A 14,685-nucleotide genomic window follows, 5' to 3' on the forward strand; every position below is an offset into this window, starting at 1 on the left:
TTTTTTTTTTGCCAATTGCTATCTAGTTTCCCCAAGCGAAAAATGTTCAGGTCAATAAGAATGTTAGCAGAAATTAGATGGCAGGTTTATGATTAAACAGATGCTGAGGGAGGGCATTATCTTAAAGTGATACAAACCCCCTGCCTTTCCCCACAGATAACTGCTCCTCTCTACTGCTTTGGGCCAACACTTGCCTCGTTCCCTGGGAGCAAAAATCATGCGTCTCCAGATGAGATGCGTTCATGCCACTGATTAAATTAACACTCAATGCATCCAACAACTTTGCTTCAACAATGACTGAAATAATTAATATATTGAAATAAAATATAAATAAGACTAGTCATTCTGTACAAAAAAGAATTACAATAATAATAATAATAATAATACTAATAATAATAATAATAATAATAATAATAATAATAACAATAATATCCACTTAGGATAATTCAACTTACTGCTGAGAATTTCTTCTCAAATGTATATATATATTAAAAACATTACTCTGTGCCATTTCATTCTTCTTCCTCCTTTGGGCCCCTTAGTTGGTATGTTATGCCCTCCACTTTTGATCCAAACCTGTAAGCACTACAGACGCATTGGCGTTAATGAAAGCCTTGAAGTTCCCTGTTGGTGTGCACTGACGTAAGGAGTGACTTCACTACTGAGATGTTGCGTTAAGGTTAGAGGGTGATTGCATTCCAGAGGCCTCTTGCCATCAGTTTAGGAGACGTGCTTTCAGTTTCACTGAGCTCGGCCGACACACTGGACTACCAAGGTGGAGTGGCAGAGACGTTGTTTATCTGAAACAAACATACAGTATACGTGTCAGGGTAAAATCTAAACTTCAATTTCAGAATTGCAACAGTAAATATTACACAAAACTGCTCTTAGCTGGTTGGTTCTGTGAGACAACACTTAATCTTACTTAGCATGTTCTTTAAATATGAAGATTAGAGGATAATAGTCCAGGCAACATTGAAGTGTCGCTCGACAAAATTACATAAAGGACACAATATCTAGATCTGCTAGAGTGTCGCAGCACTTGTCCTGTACATCACAAACATTGAAAGGGTGCAGACGGTTTCAAATAAACTGACTGGAATAATAGCTTATTCTGGAGTATTGCTGTGGTCAGCGCGCTGTTGTTACTTTAGTTTCACAACGGGATGTGACTAGAGCAATATACAAGTTGTCATACATGTTGTCACAGAAACTAGATGATGTTCTTTCTAATCAACTCTGTGTCGCTAGCACAGGCCTATGAAAGCTTATACCACCTGTGAACCATTTTTTTTCTCTTCTGTCAAGCAACACTTCTCGTCTAGACTATAAATTGCCCTTAATCGTGTTCCCAAATCAATAGCCATGGCATGAATCAGTGACAAGAAAGAACGAAAGACCTTGAACAGGTGCTGCTTCTTGGGTATTGTCATCTGGCATTCTTTCTATTGGTAGAGCCTTTGATTGATTTATTCTGATGAAGACAAAAGACAGCAAGCTCGATTAAGAACCATTAAATAAATGAAATGATTATATCAAACCAGTCAAGACATGGATATATCAATATTTATATAAATATAAAAATAAAATAATAATTGGATCTCAGCTAAGACAACAATCAATTGTATGTTTGCATGACTCACTCAATACCTTGTGCTTGGTGCATTTCATGGAGAAGTTCTCCTCATTGAGTACACAGTCTGCAACAGTATAAGAGGAAACCAAACATAAGCATTATGCATAAACCAAACCACATTAAACACAGTTTATATGAATCATATTGCATCAGTCATATCCACTATTGTTCAAGCAGTAAACTGAACTTCAAATGCTCATGTTACAGTTTTTAAATATGGTGGTGTTGCGGTCATCTGTTGTGGTCAACACTCCTGCAGACATGTACATCTGCTTTGTGCATTCCTATGTGAGATTACATCCTCCTGTTAAGGTACTGTATTCATTTGGATTTAGGAAGTAGGTTTCAAAAGCAGCTTTAAATAGTAATCATTTTAACAGGACAGAACAATGCACTCAGAGAAATCCAGCTTCACAAATAGTTTTTATTCTGGATTAAATCATGTAACATTAAAATAAGCAGAACTTAAATTAATTAACCTAGATTCTGACAGTGCGAATGTTAGCCTTTACAGAGCTATTCAAATGTGCTAATTTGCTGTTAAGAAAGTCTATATTTTATGAATCGGGGTGGATGGCAGCATAATCATTCTTGTTCCATTACAGCAACGCCTTGTTTGTTTAAGTGAACACTAAATGATCATTCCTGCTTCTTCAAGCAAGAACATGTTTGCGTCTGCAAAAAAACAAAGGGAGTAGGCATTTGCTCTGTTGTGCACTGGAATCTCCATCTGTCCAAAGGAAGCATGCACAGATTTTTAAGCAACAGTTCAGCGCTTTCATCCTCATCACAGTGAATTGGTTTCACAATTCACCCACCATACTAAACATTCAAATCCAAAAACACACAAAAAGTTGTTAAACCAAGTAGACGGACAGAGAAACTCACCAGACTGCACAGCACAAATGTAGTGATATTTGTTGGGGCATTCTCTGAAAAAGCATCCCAGTGTGGCGCCCACGCTGTGGCACATAGAGCACATCTGTACGAAAGAAATTGAAGAATGAAATATGTAAGAGAGATGAAGAAGCATCCTTTTCAGACCATTCCTCAAAAATGTAGGCCCACACCTTCTGTCATTTTTAAATAACTTTGTGCACTAGTTGTTTACCTGTCCCACTTCCATTTCACCTACTTCAGCATATTCATACAACATTTTTAATCAAGAGAGTCGCTGCATTTCAGTGGCTAATTTAAAAGATGAAGGGGGTCACTCTTTGTACTTCACAAAGTTTCCTATGGATAAAGTGCCTATAAATGCAAACACAAACCTTTTGTTGACTCTTACCGTCTCCTGGGCCATCTTGACTGCTTTTTCTAACCCATACAGCCTCCCCTTCACCAGGAAGACACCTGCTGACCAAATGCCACAGTCCTCGTGCAGCCAGTATTCGTTGGAGTCCAGCGGCACCACGGGCGGGATGTACCAGCTCTCGGCTGCCCCGCCATCCAACCGGGACTTCTTGGCCGCTGGGCTGTGCGAGAGCTCACTGTCGCTGGTCCACCTCTGGTAAGGTCCACCAGGGTCCAAAGGCCTACGCTGGCGGGCACGCCGAGCCCAGCTGCCAGGGACGGCCGAGGCGCACTTCCTGGCCTTGGTGCCGAAAGACGAGTCCGAATCGCTGAGGTCCTCCTCTTCCTCGGCTTTCAGGCCTGCGACGCCAGCAGTGGGCCTGGTCTCCGCTTTGGAGCCGTTTGCGTAGTAGGGCCCATGGAGGTCACCCAGGTCCAGCGTGTTGGCCGCACGGCCACACAGGCAGCACACCAGGGCAGCGCGTTGCGTGGCGTCGTTCGACACACGGCCGTACTGCAGGAAAGGTGTGGACGGGACGACGCCAGACACGAAGCCCGAGGTCGGCTGTTGCGGTCCTTTCCTGACCGTCGGCTTCACCTCTTCGGGGTAGTTGACGACTGTGCACGAGACATACCGCTTGCGCTCCACATGCACAAAAGGGGAAAAGGTGTCCGCCCGCGAGTCCCTTTTCTCCTCCTTGTAGTTGACGTACTTCAGCTTGATCTCAGGCTCCTTGGGGGAGAACATGGAGGAATGGCCCACGGGTACTTTCTTGCGTTTCTTTTTGGGTGTGTGCGCTTTCTTGGCGGTGGGTGAGCTTTTGCTCTGCGGGCTGGCCGCTGGTTGACTTTTTTTCTTGTGAGATCTGGGTGGGGGCAACGGACTCATCGCACGGCGATTGTTGGACGATTTACAGTTCGAAGTGCCACTCGGCCTTTTCCCCGATTTCTTCGTTGGAGTAGATGATGTGTTGTTTGTCATTTCATCAGATGTGCCCTTGATACGATATTTGGAAAGACTCTGTGTGTGTTCAGAATCTGAGGTAGATCCTTCTTTAAAACAGCTGCTACTATCTCCGCCCTCCTCCCTTTGGACTGATGTCTGCAACAAGCAACTGCTCGTCTCGGAAGTGCTAGTTTCTTGCTCGGAAGTGCATACGTTCTCACGCATCTCAGGGTCGTCACTAGCAGTTACAATCTCCCTATTAATGCTGACGGCTTTACTCTCAGCCAACGCGACTTTTAAGCAGTTGGATTTCTTAGTTGAGCGAGTCCTACTGACTCTGAATCTGGATGGGTTGATGTTTTGAACGATGGCCTCCAACCTTATACCCCTGCCAGACCGAGGGGGAAGTATTTTCCGCTCCGGTTGTCCTTTCTTTGCTGGTGTGTTGCCATTTAATTGCTGCTTGGCTGTCGACTCAGCCTTGTCCATCATACCTGATGCTTTATCTTCGGGTAAATCATGACATTGCGCCGACAGTGCCTGTTCTGTGTCTAGACCGTTATCTGTCAGTGGTTGGCAGCTCAATTCCGATATGTTTTCAGTGTTTGAATTACCCAGTAAACATTCAGTCTCGCCAGTGCAAGTCAATTCGGCAGGCAGAGGACTAGAAAGACCCACTTCACTGTGTTTCGTAACCAAGTCTTCTGGAAAATTCTCCCCGGTTGGAGAGCTTGCCGTCTGCGGCAGCACGAAAACATCCTCTATCTCATCCTGTGGCGTGGCAGGGGGAGATACTGGATCCTCTAGAGGACTGATATATTCCCTATTGAGCGAGCTGCAAAAATGTCTAGTAGTCCCCATGTCATGTACTCCAAGTGGCTGTTCAGTCCTGGAAATCAGAAAGAGCACCTCAGAGTCCCTCTTCCCCTGCACTTCAGCTGGGGTCGTGAAGAGATCGCCAGAAGCACTCTCACCACCACACGCTCCAGCGTCCCACAAGGCGCAGTCCCCGTTCTGCAAACAGCCGTTCTCTTCCTGCGAGAGCTTGCAAACAATGGGGGCACCTTGTTGGAGCGGCGTCAGGATTTCCACAGCGGCGGCAGCGTCCCCGGAGTCTTGTATGCCATTGAGGTCCACGGCATGTTTGAGGAAACAAACTCCGGTGGCGACGTTCTGCATCACCTGAGCAGGCAGGACGAATTCGAAGGACTCGTGCGGTGCCACCCCGACTGGCGTGGCAACCGGCTGAAGACAGTGGGGGTCCATCTCCACACAGAGCGGGGCCCCATCTGCCTCAGACATCAACGGGAGGGCCTCGTAGCCCGATGCATGCTGGGAGAGTTTCTTGCTGAGGGACGACACGTCGTAGAGAGGGCAATGCGCTGTGAGGGGGGTGGAGGAGAAGACGTGGGACCGGCTGACGTACGAGAGGGTGACAGTGGTGTTGGAGAAGGCATTGTCGGGTTGGATCTGTTCGCCAGGCACTGGAGAGAGGTCACAGGTGTTCTCTGGGAACGTTACGGCTTCGCTAGTCCCTGCCCCCACATACCAGCCTTGGGGTTGAACCACATGCAGGGCCTCCACTGCACTAGCTTTTCGCAGGCAATCCTCACCCTTTTTGCTCAAATCAAAGGCAATGGGCAAGGCGCAGGAGGAAGAGAGGTCTTGAGGTTGTAGCCCATCCCCACTGCTGTCTGGTTGGTCCATTATCACCTGCATAACAGAAAGCAGTAGAAAGTTAGAAATTCGGCAGTTTGCTTGTGTCTAAAGCACCAAAATAATTGGCCTGTACATTCATCGATCTCTACAGTCTACAGCACTAACCAAAGATAGATAGCAAAGTCATCAGTGCCCACCATAAAAATCACCGTGACGCGTGCCAAAAACGTTCATCTTACGTTCATTCAGACAGCTAATGTTAAACTGTGGACAATCATACCAAACTCAAGTTATCATCTGGGACACATTAAAAGTTTGTCCGAATAAGCTCACTAACGTTAGTCTAATCATCAAATGAGCAACGTTATTCATCTCAGAACTTCGGTATTTCCGTTGTCTTGGCGTTGGAATAGTTCTACTTGACAGACTTCCGAACTGTCAAAATAACAGTTTAACGTTACCACCTGAAGTTAGCTTCAGACAAAAGTGGCTAACTACTAATGCTACGTTACCAAGCCAAGCTACTGTCACTTGCCAAGTAAATTAAGTGGTAAACTTAACATGAACTATTTAAGCATAGAAGCTGACTTTTGTCTTCTTTTCATCCCATGAAGTCAGCAAACACTGACTAGCGATATGACTAGCCAGCGGTAGCCATTAGCTAACGAGCGTTAGCATACATCAGTTGAGATATGATAGGATATCTATCTAATACATGCCGTTAAAGTCATACAGGCATGGACTCACCTAATACATTTAAAAGTACTTATTTATGTTTCTTATTCGGAACCAGTAGTTCTTCACTCTACATTAAACTCATGTGCTAATGACTCAATTATAGTCATGTAAACAAACGTTGGAAGCGTTACTTTATTTTCCTCATGTCCTACAACATTAGGGTTAGCTAACTAGCGATTGATGGCTAACGTTAACGTTACGGTCTACGCCAGCTAACATTAGCTCGCTAACTTGTACAGTGTTGTGAGCATTCTTGCCAACTAGGATCGCTAACATTTGCTGACTTAGACAGCTACAGTTGGTCATAAAAGCAAAGGCTTCACATTGCTATGACAATGACACTTCAATATCAAGTTAGTCTGTCATAACAATACGCGCGGTGAAGCTTTAATTGTGTTAGGAGGATGACATCAGCAATCATAATTTTGGTTGGTGAGGTTTCATGTATTTCTGGCTAGGCCCTGCGTAGGTTAAACAAAAGACAGCAGTGCGTTGCCAAAGATGGCTAGCCTTAGCTAGTAACTTACCAAAATTGAATCTAGAATGAAGATCAATTAGTTGATTTCATAACACCAGTCTGAACACGCCGTATGGGACCCCATCTTATGTCCCGCCAGACACACAGGGGGACAGGGAACAATGTCCTTAAGTTTGCGTAAAGAAACAGATGAAAGGTCTCCACACTTTTTATTCGGATATCCGAACGTGCTCTAAGAACGGCTCTGTCAGCTGGTAGCGTCACTGAGGCATTATGGGAAATGTCAGACTGTTTTTAATGTCCATATCCACTTTGTAAAGGGAGATTACATTTTCAAGTAGTGAGTAAAAAAAAGAGAAATGGTCAGACCATGTTATTCAGTTGTAATTTACACAACTTTTCCGTCAAATGTTTCCTTTTACTGTTCCCTTTCAACAACTGCAGACAGTTTATTTATTAATGTTCTTAACAAACAAATATCACGGCCAATTTGAACTATTTCATGTAGGCTACATAGGCTAGGCCTATCTCTGTGAACATGTATTGTCAATTGTAGACTATTCATACCAAAGATTCTAGAACAGAGCTCTGTTCTAGAATCTTTGATTCATACCTTGTAAACAATACTGAAAATAGTCAACCACTGCTTGAAGAATTGGTAACCCTTATTCAGAGGTGGAAAAAGTACGAAAATATTGTACTCAAGTAAAAGTAGCCTACCAATACCTTGATGAAATATTATTCAAGTACAAGTTAAAATACCGATCTGAAAATGTACTCAAGTAAAAGTAAAAAGTAGTTAATTTAAAATGTACTTTAAGTACAAGTTACTTAGTTACTTTTTTTTTTTTTTGGGGTACCAGAACAACTAGTTTTACCAGAGACTTTCTAAAGAGGAGATACAGCACTCAAAAAATCCTCCATAGTAGGCCCAATGCATGGGGTTAGTTTGTAACGCCAATATGGCAGTTGTTTACACATATCACAACCCTTCCATGGCAAAACGTCGACATGTGAATACATTGAGCCAATCATGTGGTGTGTTGTAAAATACATTGAGCCAATCAAGTGGTGTGCTGTGAAGACATCGTGCCAATCATCTGTTGTGATCTCGCTGCTTGAGCAAGATTGGTGTCGTGAAGGCTTACGCACACGCATTTCTGCCGAAATAGATGCACGATAAGTGCCCAAAAAGTGTTGCAATATGGCCGCCGAGTGGAGGTACTTGCCTGATAAGGACATTGAGAAATGGAGATCTATGTGAAAAATCACCGGAGTTCTCCTTTAAGTTTGAGCAGTAGTTGATTTTCAAAGTTAGTTGCACTCATCCTTGGGTCGCTTTGCAGTGAACAGTAATCCAGCACAACAGGCTTGTGCAAAATTCCAGAATTGAATTGAAACTGGCTCTTAAATTCCAATTCAATTCTTGAATTTCTCTTTCATTTCAATTGAGGTAGCAAACAGGAAGCAGAATTGCAATTCGAATTGTGCACAACCCTGCAGCACAACTGAAAAGCCCCTCACAGGCAGCTGAGGCAGGCAGGCCAATGTTGAGTTGCAGAGAGTTTTTTTTATATTTGGAAACGAGCAGAAGGTTCAGCAGATTAAAAGGTGTCAAACTGGAGGGGGAAAGTGGGAAGTATAGGGCCCCAATGGAGGAGAGGGCCCTTGAAAAGTGGAATACAGGGGGCACAACATTTTCACCAGGCATTAGTAATAACTCCACACATAAAAAATCCAAACAACATCCATTAGTAATAACTCCACACATAAAAAATCCAAACAACTCCATAAGTAGAGTCATGTGTAATGAAGTGGAATAACACAGGGAAAAAGTATTGACCACGCTAAGAAAAAGCACTAAGGGAAGGAACGAGCTGGAATCTGTAAGTAGTTAGAGAGTAGTTATCCTTTCTATCTGTGCAAATTAATATAAGCTTGGTTAGTAGCCTACATATCGATGGGCTATAAAAAGGTTTTTATTACCAAGGTGTCACACAAGAAACATTTCATGATGGATAAAAGCAAAAAGCTCTCCCAAGACCTTTGCAACCTTATTGTTGCAAAACATATCAATGAAACTGGTTACAGATGCATTTCCAAACTTCAGAATCTTCCAGTAAGCAGCATGGGAGCCATTATCTGCAAGTGGAAGAAACATCACTGCATCATCAACCGGCCTTGCACAAGATCTCCTCGCAATATTTCTGACCAGGGAGTCAGAAGGATAGTAAATTCCAAGAGCCAAGGACCACTCGGAGAAAGCTCCAAAAAGACTTGAAGGCAGCCAATTCAATTCAATTCAATTAAACAGTTCTGGAAGTAACTAAAGATCAGGATTCACAAGAGGGACCCCTGGAATCTGTTTAGAACAATGGGCCAAAATCACACCTGATACTGCGACATAAGTTTTGTCATACAGGAAATGTATTGAAGCTGTCATTACAAACAAAGGCTTCCACAAAGTATTGAAGAAATTTCAGTAGGAACGTTCAATACTTTTTTTCCTGTGTCATTTCACTTTATTACACATAACTCTTATGTTTGGATTTTTTTATATGTGTGTTAATATAATGTGTGGTGAAAATTTTCGCTAAGTTTCGAAAGTTTAGGCTAATTACTGAAAAACAAATTTGAAAAACAAACTGAAAAACAAAAAAGCGTTCAATACTTATTTCCACCATATTATTTTACCTGAATATTTTAACTTACAAATGAAATGTCAAAATGAATGTCAGACGAAATGTAAAGTTTGACTGACTGGATTTTGTATACAAAACATAGTGAAAACTGTCTGTTAACTACTGCAGTCACGAGTTGGGTCGCGATAGTCTGTCATTTTTAAAAAGTGGGTCCCCAGAAAAAAAGTTTGAGAAACACTGGTCTAAGGTCTCTCCCTTGCTAAAGAGCTAAATGGTTTACCACCTGCACGATTCATAAGGTAGCCTAGTCTATCTTTTGTTTATTTAGTTGAGCATCGCTAGTGAACCGCTACTTGTTGTGCTGCTGGTGCAATGTCTTTCTCCAAGAAAGCCAAGTAAGGTTACTAAAAACAAAGGCCAAAACAGGAAAAAGAGAGACATCAACATGAGGGGAAACAACTGCTAATAAACTTATTTCCAAAGAAAGGTGAGCACAAACGTCAAAACACGAAATCCCACGGTGTTTGCTTGAATATCTCCGCAATCATTGGTGCTAAAACGAACTGAGACAACCCATTGAAATAGCGGAAAATACACTATAGGTTAGGCTAATCTGATGCATCGTGATCCAGCTCCATCTCCATCACTTTCAGAAAGACTGCATGGCGCCAGCTTGATTCATGTTCTGTTGTAGGCTGCATGCTGATCATTATTTTCTGTTTTCATTAGTCTTAACTTTTTTTTTTACTCAAGTAACGGATGGGATTTTTGATGTAGCGAAGTACAATACTTCACTCAGAATGTAATCAAGTAAAATTTAAAATACCGATTTTATAAACTACTTAAAAAATACAAAATACACAGAAAAACTACTCAATACAGTAACGTGAGTAAATGTATTTCGTTACTTTCCACCTCTGCCCTTATTTTGATTAGTGCCAGGCCTACAAGACAGTAGGCTATGCAAATTCGGGTAAAGGCGCTTTATATATGTAGGCCCAGAGCCCTAGAGAAATTTGCCTCAAGGCCTAATTGTCTTAGGGTAGTGGTTCTCAAATGGGGGTACGCTTACCCCTGGGGGTATGTGAAGGCACTCCAGGGGGTACGGGAGATTTTAAAATATACATTAAAAAGTAGAATCCATGCAAAATACTTTAAAAACAATTATTTAAATATTTAAGGAAAATATAACTTCATAAAATGAATTTTATATTTCAGTAGGCTATTCAATAGCATTATCCTAAAAACCCAGAGTCCCCCCATACCAGGATGGTTCGACCTAACCTGTCACATGCCACCGGCAATCACCTGTCAATCACTGTCAAAACTCAAACGATGGAGTCATGGTTGAAGCGTAGCGGTAATTCTGATGGCACAGTGCTCTGTTTTAAGTCTTTTTTCTCAACTAAAAATGCTTTTGCGCTGGTTAGGGGGAACTTGGCTGAAAAAACATTTCACAGGGGGTACATCACTGAAAAAAGGTTGAGAACCACTGTCTTAGGGTATAGGCCATAGACATAATATACATAGACGCCGCATCGACCGCTACTCCTTACTAGTGCTGACGAGATTTGGAGCCGTCATCTTGGACCGGTCATCCACTCCACTCCACTCAGTGTAATCTGTTTGGCCGGTGAGATGAGCTGTCAGCGCACTTAATTAATAATATCTCACTGAATACCCCAACAGATTCTCACGCGTTTTTTTTTTGCTGCAAAGGTCATACATGTAGCTATGATACAGGACACATGATTTAGCGTATTTTAATATTCATAGTGGGTTTAACAGTAATAGAATATTCTGATATATGATATAAAGTGACCTGACGTCCGATATTAAAACTGGGAACATAATCCATGTTTGACAGCATAGACAAAACTAGTTTGATACAAGTTTAATGAGTTAAATATAGTTCATAGTTGACAGAAAAGTTCCATCAACAGCATTATTCACAGTCCACAGAAAGGTTCCATAAACATTTAAGTGAGATCAGTGCCATTCAGACATCTGAGGGTATTCCAAGTAGGCCTATGTGGTTTAGTGACAAACTTGGGTAAATTGACTCAGAATAAGTTGTAAACCTCCCAGTAGAAAAAGCTGTATGATACAGGAAACATGGTTGTGTGTATTTTAATATTCATAGTGGGCTTAACAGTAATAGAATATTCTGATATATGATATATTATAAAGTGATGACATCCAATATAAAAACTGGGAACATAACTAATCCACTTTTGACAGCATAGACAAAAACTGGTTTGATACAAGTTTTAATGAGTTAAATTTACAGAAAAAAATCCATTAACATTTTCAGTTCAGTGCCATCAAAAATAAAGTGATGAACAGACATTGGTGTGGCATAAAGGAAATGGAGTAACTGGGTTCAATATCAAAAGCATTTGTTAGACAAGTTCCATAAATATTGTAAAGTGCAAGTTTGTAGGTTTGTTTCTGATCCTTAAAAAACAGACATTGGTTTGGCATAGTAAGTCAATTGTAAGTCAATTCAAGACAAAAAGGTGACTTGTCACTTGTACAGTGTCAATGGGTTCATCAACAGCATCTGTTATTTACAGTTCACAGAAAGGTTCCAGCCCCAATGAAGAGATTAAATAAAAAGGAATTAAGAAACATTTTAGAAACTGCTAAGATCAACCCGTTCATTGCAATCAGTAAAGAACCGGGGAGTGTCTTCACAGGCTCAGTGACAGAGTTACCGTCATGCAGTTGGTTCTATGATTTCGACAACTGGTGCATGTCATTTTGTATGTTCCCACCTTGCTAAAATTGCTTGGGTACACTTTGGCTGAGAACAAAAGTGCTTCAGACAGCAGGTGGGCAAATAAGATGGCATAGTAAACTGGGTAAACTCCATAAAAGAGGACTGAGTCAACCAGACGATGGGAAAATGGGACACAGAGTGGCGAATGCAGGTGATGAAGGTGGAGTTCATAAATCAAACATTCAGTCACAGTGTAGCAGATGCCCTGCAGTACTGCAATGAAGAGCTGCACCTTCCTCAGTTCCAGGGGTGTGAGGAGACCGTTCAGTTCATTCACAGTCTTCTTGAACAAGGCAGTTGTTCTGGAGAGATACAAAATAATAAATAAATGAATGAAAAGGAATTTGAGAGGCATCTTATTCTTGTTAGGGTAAATGACATGTGAATAATACAGTGTTGGGCAAGCTACTTCGAAATTTTAGTGAGCTAAACTATCAGTTACTCTGCCATGAATAAAACACTACACAAAACTACCACCCAGTCAAATGTATTAGTAGCCTAACACAAACACAGCAGTAGGCTAGTTCACTACATAGGAAGCTACTTTAAATTGTGCTAATTTCACATGACAAGAACAGTGTAGCTTGTCTGGCTAAGCTACTTGATAAATAAAGAAGTTGAGCTATTGAAAAGTTACTTTATTCAGGAAATAGTGAGGCTACCACCAACACACTTAGGCTACAAGTAGCAGCTAGCGATTGCCCAATAGGCTAGTCTGTGCCACTTGTGTAAAAATTCGCCGACCAAATCTAGTATGATTTATTTCTACAATAGCCTTCTTGTGTCAGTTGTAATCTAAGTCAGTGTTATGGAATATGACTTATCAAGTCTCAGTTCATAGCCGGGTGAACACCGAGTAAACATAGCCTAGTAATATTCTATTCACAAAATACAACCAATAGTACGGTTATGTTAAATCTTACTTGTGAAAAGTAAATCCCCCGAGTATGGTCCGCCGATTTGTGAAGGAACATGCTGCACAGTGCTGTCATCTTCTGTCTTCTGCTGCAACGCAACGAGGAGTATGACCGGTCCAAGATGGCGGCCGCATTTCTTGTTTCCAGCAGCCAATGCGGCGTCTATGTATATTATGTCTATGGTATAGGCTACTAGCCTACCCGGGGTAGCCTATATGGGGGATCTTTCCAGACCAGCTAACATCAGCCATGGGTACTTATCATACCAAGATTTTTGGAATGATATCCTATCACCAAACACTTGTTTTTGGATAACAAAAGGATCAAGCTGATTGGCTGGTTGGGTATATGTTAGGCTTATTTTATTTCAGCCTCCTCTCCTGTTTGTTTTTTTCTACAATCTGCATTGCCTTCCAGCTGATCCTCTCTGTGTCTTTCAACCTGACTTGGATCTACCTCATTATCATCAGAAATTGCTGAAAATATTCGCCCATGAGAACATTTTATCTTTAGTCAGGGAAATGTAAAAATCACTGAGCAACATCTAAATACATTGGATTAATTACAATTTAAAATGATTTACAACAGCTGTCAAATATTTAGCCTTAACATATATATATCTAAGCTACATAGATCACATTAGGCCAATGCAAAAATGTCTCTTTGATTAAGGCTAGACCATTTCCCCATTTAAAAAATAGGCTATAGCCATGACCATGGCTATCTGGCACAGGGGGAAATTTGATAACTGCATTGCACATTGGCTGGGGATGTATGTAGATTGATGTGACCTTTCATTGTTTGCCTTCCGAAAAAAATGTGGTAATGTTTTTTTTTGTTGGATTCATTTTCCTTGTTGTGCCAAGCTACAAAGAACTATTCACATCTTACCTGTGACAGGTACAAAACAGCTAAATTCCCAGCTTGTTTAGGACCCCCTTCCCCCCCCTCTTTCTTTGAGGGAGTTATGCAATGCAACTGAAGTAAATAGATTTGTATCTTGTAAATGAGATCTAAAATAAATGTTTTAGAACTTAAAAGGTGTGTAAGAGTTATTTATCTGGTATTTCATTATTGAAATGCAGTGAAAAGGAGTTGATAATTAGCAGTAAGCCTATGCTACTAGTTGAGTTGGTTAATAAACACAGCCTAATAGCTAAGGTTGGGATGAGAGTGTACAAGGAGCAAGTGGCCTAGTCTAGGTTGTGATGGTTGTTATAGTAGGCAAACTGATCAAACATTTCAGATATCCAACTGAGAGTGAGTGTGAGATAAAATGTGCAATTTCTGTACATGGCTCTGATTAGTAGTGATGGTATGCTGATAATCAGAAGTTTCATTAGCATATAGTCCATTAGCATATGGGTGGGGGGTTAAAATCCCCTGTATATCCCATACCTCCTGCACCCTTTCCAGGGAGATTTCATATTTCTAGTTGAGCGACTCATTTTCTTCCCTCCTAGCCATTGAACCGCTTCTGCTCAAAACTGGATTTGCATTCTAATTTTGATTAGCATTACAATTACATGTCTTTTGTCCTACCCTTATTCCTAGCCTAGTCATCAATGTGTGTGGAAGGCTGGCCTTGGCTTGG

The 14,685-nt window shown here is 41.4% G+C and overlaps 1 protein-coding gene across 2 annotated transcripts; it reads right to left on the reverse strand.

Annotated features, from left to right (window-relative positions):
- On the reverse strand, window positions 1-7,055 carry si:dkey-94l16.4 (transcription factor 20). Of its 2 annotated transcripts, none has more exons than XM_048233378.1 (6): window positions 6,800-7,055; window positions 2,925-5,588; window positions 2,525-2,618; window positions 1,651-1,700; window positions 1,401-1,474; window positions 1-800 (listed from the first exon to the last, which is right to left on the reverse strand). In XM_048233378.1, exons 2-5 carry the CDS (start codon window positions 5,580-5,582, stop codon window positions 1,430-1,432), a joined length of 2,847 nt encoding a protein of 948 aa, XP_048089335.1. In that variant the 5' UTR covers window positions 5,583-5,588; window positions 6,800-7,055; the 3' UTR covers window positions 1-800; window positions 1,401-1,429. The 2 variants fall into 2 exon arrangements, with proteins under 2 accessions (XP_048089335.1, XP_048089334.1); XM_048233377.1 differs by lacking the exon at window positions 6,800-7,055 and adding an exon at window positions 5,732-5,885.
- Window positions 7,056-14,685: the final 7,630 nt, after the last annotated feature.

The sequence above is a fragment of the Alosa alosa genome, chromosome 22 (genome assembly GCF_017589495.1).
Source record: "Alosa alosa isolate M-15738 ecotype Scorff River chromosome 22, AALO_Geno_1.1, whole genome shotgun sequence".
Taxonomy (NCBI): domain Eukaryota; kingdom Metazoa; phylum Chordata; class Actinopteri; order Clupeiformes; family Clupeidae; genus Alosa; species Alosa alosa.